The sequence below is a fragment of the Xiphias gladius genome, chromosome 14 (genome assembly GCF_016859285.1).
Source record: "Xiphias gladius isolate SHS-SW01 ecotype Sanya breed wild chromosome 14, ASM1685928v1, whole genome shotgun sequence".
Taxonomy (NCBI): domain Eukaryota; kingdom Metazoa; phylum Chordata; class Actinopteri; order Istiophoriformes; family Xiphiidae; genus Xiphias; species Xiphias gladius.
The window spans coordinates 9484513-9492188 of NC_053413.1; the positions used below are offsets into that span (position 1 = coordinate 9484513).

The 7676-nt window shown below is 38.6% G+C and overlaps 1 protein-coding gene across 1 annotated transcript; it reads right to left on the reverse strand.

Annotated features, from left to right (window-relative positions):
• Nucleotides 1-3952: 3952 nt before the first annotated feature.
• Nucleotides 3953-5558, reverse strand: rgs5b (regulator of G protein signaling 5b). The gene is made up of 5 exons (XM_040143949.1): nt 5417-5558; nt 5173-5262; nt 5016-5077; nt 4731-4894; nt 3953-4613 (listed from the first exon to the last, which is right to left on the reverse strand). Exons 1-5 carry the CDS (start codon nt 5458-5460, stop codon nt 4437-4439), a joined length of 537 nt encoding a protein of 178 aa, XP_039999883.1. The 5' UTR covers nt 5461-5558; the 3' UTR covers nt 3953-4436.
• Nucleotides 5559-7676: the final 2118 nt, after the last annotated feature.

Here is a 7676-nt window from a genome sequence, read left to right on the forward strand (position 1 = left end):
TCCTTTCCTTCCATGATGTTGATTTATCTTTTTTCTATGCAAATTTTTCGTCTTTGGGTAATTTCCTGTGAAAATGATTTGATAGATTTACTGTAAATTGACACCGGAAAAGACTGAAAATAACCTGTGATGTCAAAGTTTTTCCAGTTTGATTGATGGAGCATGGAAGTGGGCACATTTAGTAGAGTTTAGAGCTGCAGTACACAGACTTGAAATTGGTTTTGTCACTCAGGCCTCCATACACCCATTTAATTTATCAGTCCTAGCGTACGACATGTAAAGTAGCAGATACATCATCCTAACATTCCCTTTATGGGAGTGTTTTCCCAGGTGGAGGTACTAACCTTTCTTTGTGTTTAGGGTTTGATCATGTCATGGCAACAGTTTGTATTCCTGGTGTTTCAATTCCTCATGTTTGCCAATGGCGTTTGACCTGACCCAAAGCCATTAAGATAACACCATCTGAATTCTGAATTTCATGATACAGGAGCTATTATTACCTACTTATTGGTTATTATAATGATTTAAACACACCTCCAAAACTTCTTCTCAGTTCATGCTTCACTGGATGCCCTGCAATGATACGATAATGAAAACTTTATTACTCATTCTTTGCCTAGTGATGGGAGTTTGTCAGTATAGATAATATACAAATATCAAGTGAATAAACAGGAGTCAAGATCATCCTTCAGAACACTTTCAACCTGCAGCCACAGATTTGCTGAACTGTGTGCAGTGGCGGAATGTGAAGTATATTGACTCAAGTACTGAACTTAAATACAATTTTGATGTACTCGTACATTACCTGAGTAGTTCCGTTTCATGCTACTTTATATGTCATACTCCACTGCATTTCAGAAAGATATATTATACTTTTTACTTTTAATTTTTTTTTTTAATTATTTGAATTAATTAAAAGTTCATACATCTGAATGCAGGATTTTTTCCTGTAACAGAGTTTTTAATGTTTTTTTTTAATGTTAATCCAAGTTGTTATTGTCACAGTGAACTAATTTTCCTACAGAGATTAAAAATCATTTCATTTAATCGGGATTTTCTCTATGTATTGCAGTTGCACCCGATTAGGTCTCTACATGCTTCTTCTTTTTTTTTTCTGAGTGTGATTTTACAATAAGATAGCTTAAATTGATACTGAATCATGAACATCCACCCAAACAGAATGCTGTACACAAAGTGAAAATCATACTTGTACATATGTAACATCATCTGGTACAGCAAAGAGTAAGTGACAATTAAAAGTCAAAAGTTTCAGTTTGCTGCGCAAAAAAAAAAAACACATCAGTGTTTCTTCACTTAATTTCAGTTACTGTACGTCCAGCTTCAAAACAGGCCTCATTAGACATCTCTTCTGGGTGAGAGAAAGAGGTGGAGGTGGAGTGGAGAGATAGCATCTGTCATCTTCCGTGAGTGTGAGAGCGGTGTTAATGACTTTGCCCTCACCTCTTTAGATGCTGAGTGTTTGAACAGGAGTTGGCTGTAGTGGTAGGAGAGCATGGAAGGGGAAAGCGACGAGGAGGTGGCAATGATGGACGGCATGAGAATGGAGAGAAGGGGCTGATTTACAAAAGGGAGGGGAGGCTGCTGTGACTCAAGGACTGTGAGTGGCTGCCAAGGTAGTAAACAAACCTGCCTCTGGAGGTGCTCAGTAGGTGGCTGCTATTTCCATGGCAACCAGACCCAACACTCAAATGCTTCCCAGCAAAATTAACTATTTTTCTGGAAACACACACACACTCACTTTATTTCAAAGCCTTGCACCTCTGCCTCGTGGGCTTCCCATTTACAATATTCATTCCAAAATGTATCTCCAGCTTTAAAACCTAAATCTAAATTTTGAATCTACTAACCTTAAAGGAATAGTTTGACATGTTGGGAAAATGCTTATTTGCTTTGTTGCTGAGAGTTTTGTAGCTTAGCATAAAGACTGAAAACAGGAGGAAACAGCTAGCCTGGCTCTGTGAAGGTAACAAATCCACCTACCTGCACAGTAATCACTAATTAACACATATAACTCTGTATAATGTTTTATATGTACAAAAACCAAAGTATAAAAACGACAAGTTGACAAGCATGTGCAAGATTATTTAATGACGAGGCATAATTTAAGAAGTGCTACTACTCAGACATTATTATCTTTGGACAGAACCAGGCTAGCTGTTTCCCCTTGTTTCCAGTCTTTATGCTAAATTAAGCTAACTAGCTGTAGGCTCCAGCTGCGTATTTAGCGACATAAGAGAAACTCTGCCTTCAAATGGAACTCGTGAGCTTGTAGTGTCGACATGGGAAGAACACCACTGCTAGGCAATGGCAACATGAGTGCAAAAAGACTCCTCGTTGTTCTCTTGTAGTTCGTCATGGCTAACAACTTAGCAAGCTAGTAAGCAGGTAACATAATGCAGGGAATGCAAAGGCCGAGTAACAGAGGGAAAGGTGAGACCACTGGGAATATCAACATTTTCCGCAAATGTATTGTAAAGTTACGTAGAAAAACTCTACAATCCTACGAAAAATACATTTCCATGGCTTCCATCATTTCTGAATATGTCAGCAAAGATGTCACTACATGCTTTCAGAAAATTTCCACTTCCAAGACTGTGAATACCACAAGAACAGGGCGTTCATTTGGACTCTTCTCATGAATGCGGTAAACGTGAGCCTGTTTGAAGGCAGCATTATATCAGTCTTCTCATCTAAATCTAAGCAAGAAAGCAGTAATTTTTCCATAATGACGAACTATTGCTCTAACCTTCAACCTAACTTGCCTAACCTAATCTTAATCCAAATTATGACCCAAAATTGTATTCGTATTGAGTTTCATTGTTCTTTCTTGAACTTTGAAACAGGATTCCACAAAGAACTCCCTCCTCAAAGTCTATTTCATTGCTGTTCTGTAGCTTTTGATCATGTTACATGATCTTCATCAGCAGATGGAGTTTACCGAGTTGTCATGGAATTGTAGTTGTTTCAATTTTCAAGGGAATTGAGTTAGACAAAATGATTGATACGACTGGCATGGTTGTACATTAAATATTAGTGAGCCAGGAGAATTATCTTAGCTTAGTATAAAGACTGTAAATGGGGGAAACAATTAGCAGGCATTGTTTAAAACCTCATTTGACAGAGCATGTCTTTATGCTAATAGGCATATTTCCCAAAATTGTCAAACAATTTCTTTAAGGAATTCGCTTCCCTATTGGCTCAAGAAAAATCTAATTTTAGTTAAAAAATTAAGTTAAAAAATTAAGTTAATAAAATGTAATGGTAACTACATTTTTGTTTATTTAATTGCTTGGTGGGTTCCCGAGCTACACTATTGTCCTCTGGGAACATGTTTAGTGTTATGACCTGTCTGACTTGTATCTCCTGACTAACTTCCCCTCTGGTGATTAATAAAGTAATATGTTTCATACAGAAGTTGTCTGTCTATATGAATTAAGGACCTACTGTAATCTAGTGGAAGTTAACACTGGCCAAAATGACCTTACGCTTTACCTCTCACCATGGGTCAAAAACAGATTCTTATTTGATAAAAGTACTAGAACTGACATACCCCCCCCCAACCACACACACACACACACACACACACACACACACACACACACACACACACACACACACACACACACACACACACACACACACACACACACACAGACACATACTCATTTCATATCTTCCCTTCACTGTAACCACCGAGAAAAGGAGTCATCCAGTCACCTACTTGTTAAACTGGAACCACTGACGCCACAGATGAGCGAGCAACCATAACAATGTACATGAGCAATTCTTCCTACCTCCTACATTTTTCCTGCCCTCAGTAACCACATTCACCTTCTCTATAAGTGAATTTTCCATGGAAGAAAACAGTAATCTTTCGTCTCCAAAAATTGGCAATATTTTATTAAATGCAGTTTAGCTTCACATACAATACTCAAATAAAAATCATAGAAAATACAAATCAGTTTTCACCAACCAATTGCACGGCAAACATTCACATAATAAAAATTAACTTATTATAAATAAAGAATAAATAAACATTAGTGCTACAGAGAAGACCAAACATCTCTCCCAGCAGTTGTTTTGTTGCCTGATTGTGGGAAAATCTTTTCTATCTCTCTGCATTTCATACTTAATGCCACTGTGGCTGCTCTTCATGCAGCCTGCGGCTCAGTCTGTGTCAGTCTCTTCTCACAGCCACATTGTTCTTTAGCTTCCAGCTCCAACTCTGATCTGTGTGGAACCTCCGATTTTCGAAATAACTCTGCACGAAAACGGCTTGAAACTCCTTGGACTGAGGTATTTGTTCCATCTGAACCTTTCCAGTCTCTGCTGAGCGTCAGTGAGCTTATGTTGCTTTGCGGAGTTTTCACATCATGTCTGATGATTGCACGAAAGTTTTCAGTAGGCAAAGTCTCTTAGCCAGTCTTGCTCTTTCTGCTGAGCTCCAGGTATGTGGAAGACCTGAGGAAGCGAGGGTAGCAGTCCTTTTCCATCAGGGTGTAGATTTTGGCCTGGGCCAGGGCAAAACAGGACAGGCTGGGATGTTCCATGTTCTCCTTTGTGATGGCTTTGGTCACATGGTCCAGATTTACCTGTAGAAGAATAGAAGAGGTCGAGAGGTGATTATCAGCACTTTACAGCAAGATAAGAAAATCCAGCAAAGTGACAGAGCATCCCATTTTGTTTACTTTCAGTTATTTGATATTTACCTCATGTGGTGCATCACATTCGATAAACTCGTCGTAGATTTTCTTAGCCTTAGTGGCCAGTTTTGAGGGTTTTGTTGCCCGGTAGTCCTCACAAGCCAAGTAGAAGGCAATGTTTTCCTCACTGAACTCTGAGACGAGGAAGGCTCTGAACAGGCACAGTCCATCTGGAAACAGGAGGAAGAGGAGAGGGTAGGTTAACATCTGGTAGTCATCTCAAAAAATCTGGCATGACTGAAACCTATTTTGCGTGACCTATATTAGTGTGACCTGGAGGATTTTACTTACTTTGGCTGCAGATTAGTTTCTCAAACGACTCCTTCCATTTCAGAGGCTCATTGACATTTAACCTGCAGCAACAGAAAAACATTGTTAGGAAAAATCACTGTTGTCCATTGTAATTTAAATAGAGGGTTTAAATAGAGTTTTTGAATGATTGTCTTACCTCAGTTTGTCATTTTTCTTTAGCTGCCCAGTGATGGTGTGATCTGACTTCTGTAGTAAACTTCCAAACAAAGCTTTCAGCTCTTTTGCCCTGCAAAGATAAAGAAAGAGAAAATGTTACAAAAAAGATTTGGCACTAATAAAATTTAAAGCCAATTAAGTCCATCTCTCATATTCTAGAAGTGCAAGAATAATTACTTTTCCACCAAAAAAGAAAAATGTCAGAAAACCCTTGTGGATCTCACCTCTCCAGGCAGGTGATGGGCAGTAATTCGCGTCCTCTGCACATGATGAAGTGTTCTCCCGCTCGTGGGTGAAGATTCCAAAGATTTCCACAAGTGTTTGTGAAATATATATGACAGAGCTGTCTTCCTTGTTGAAAGGGAGTTAGCTCTCAGCTGGTCTGTGGTCTGTATGGGAGAGTGACTTTTTATAGCGTAGTCCACACTGTGACATCACGCCTCTCAGCCAATGAAACCACACGTGGGAGGATGAGGAGACTCCTTGACTCTGATTTTCCTCCAGACCACTTCCTCACTATTGAGAAATGCATGATAGTTACAGTTACTGAATTACTTCACAACTTTCAAATGTCTTTTTGTTCATTCAGGGTGTGTGAATGTGTCAGTGTGTATTCTTGTTATTGTTATTATTATTGGACCACTATTATTGATTTATTAACATGTAAGCAACAGAGCTATTTTTTACTACTTTAGTTACTTGTTTTATCATATTTTGTGAGCTTATTATATATATATATATATATTTCTAGGTAAATTCTAAATCTGTAAAGCAGCTAGTGAATATAGTTGTTAAATAAATGTAAGGATGTAAAAATCACATTATTTGCGACTAAAACATAAAGTAGAGGACTCGAAGAGGAAGGCAGCAGAAAATGGAAATACTCAAGTACATTACCTATTCCCTTAAAAATTGTACTCAAATTATATGAGGTCACCAAACTTCACAAACCAATAGTAGTGATAAAGGTGAATCGTCTCCCACCCAAACAGCTCCCACAAAATTAACGGAGAGGTCAGAGGAGTAATGTCAGACAAGCTCAGTCTTTACACGCCCGCACAGTACCAAGAAAGAGTGTAATTGAACATTTCTTTTAATGCAGGCAAACAAAAACTACCGAGTTACGTGTGGGGACAGATCGTCTAATGCTTAAACGAACCCAATGGTAAGTGTTGGTAGGAGACAGGACGGCACAGCAGATTATCCCCTGTTGCTTAATGGTGTCCATAGTGTGTTTTACAACTTAAAAAATATAACCTATATTCTTATACATGCAACGGCTTTCTTAAATACCCTGAAAACTGGTTTTCTCAATCAGCTTCTTGCTGTGAGCAAAGGGTTCCTACATGAGCACAACTCTTTCTGCCCAAGTTTTGGTGATTTCACATGACAGATTTCTATTTGTGCTATTTTCTCTGTGCTCCTCTCACTGGTTTGAACTGGGTGGAAAAAGGTAGTGTCACATATTTCCATGCATCAGTAAGGACCTCGCAATATGTGAATCAAAATCTGGTGACATCTGTGGGATAATTTCCTCATGCTGTCAATCAAATTTGATCAAACCGCACCCACACAGTCCTGAGGGAGCAGATTGTTGCTGCTGTAGTCATGGATGTTTACTGGTTCACAAAATTACTCAAAATTTTTTAAGAGAAAGGGCATTACAAGACACCAGAGAACAAAAAACACAACAAAATTAAAAAAAAAAAAAAAAACTGAAAGCAGTATAAAATATATATATATATATAACAAAAACTTTTATTACCAAACAATTATTCTTTGAACTCACACAAGTCCCACATTCACTTTATTTATTATCTTGAAATGGGGTCTCATTTACGGTAGATTTACTGAAAGTCCGACGTACTGTGAGAGAAATGTGTGTTTATACTGTATTTGTCCTAAGGAAGTGCTTGCACAATCCCTGCTTGGAAAATCATTCTTGTCGTTTCTTTTTCTGAAAAGGCATGACTGAGCCAAAGTAATTGTGGCCATATATAGCTTCGGAGTGGAGAAAACTATTGTTTATTAAGTGGAAATATCTTTATTTAGACTGGACAGAGCCAGCTAACAGTAAACTCTGCTAATACATTCACAGGACAAGGGACAGGAAAGGGAAAATCCGCCAGCCAGATTAAACGGTAGGGAGATAATTGAAAGTGTCTGAGCCTGCTTCCTCTGTCGGCAGCCACTGAACAATGCTTTCCCTCTAACTGGGCGCTTTGTCCCGCATACATTTCTGGATGTCAACGGCAGGTCACTTTGGCCTGAAGTAATGAGATATTCCCCTGCTTCCTCTATTGAAACACACTCTATACATAGCAGGTAAGAAGGAACTTCCAAAGTGGAAATGCTTAGAAACGCACTGTGATGTGTGTGTGGATTCTGTGAGGAAGAAGAGTCGGTAATTCAGCTTTTTTGGTACTGTAAGGAAGTGGCATTAATTTGGCTTCAGGTATAAGTTGAACATTTTCAAGTTGTCCT

What these genes read in the sequence shown, in the direction of transcription:
- rgs5b (XM_040143949.1), bottom strand. Translation starts at nt 5,460, where the DNA reads ATGTGCAGAGGACGCGAATTACTGCCCATCACCTGCCTGGAGAG. An exon ending in GAAACTAATCTGCAGCCAAA is followed by an intron (nt 4,895 to 5,015) that starts GTAAGTAAAATC and finishes TCCTGTTTCCAG; the next exon opens with ATGGACTGTGCCTGTTCAGA. An exon ending in AATGTGATGCACCACATGAG is followed by an intron (nt 4,614 to 4,730) that starts GTAAATATCAAA and finishes ATTCTTCTACAG; the next exon opens with GTAAATCTGGACCATGTGAC.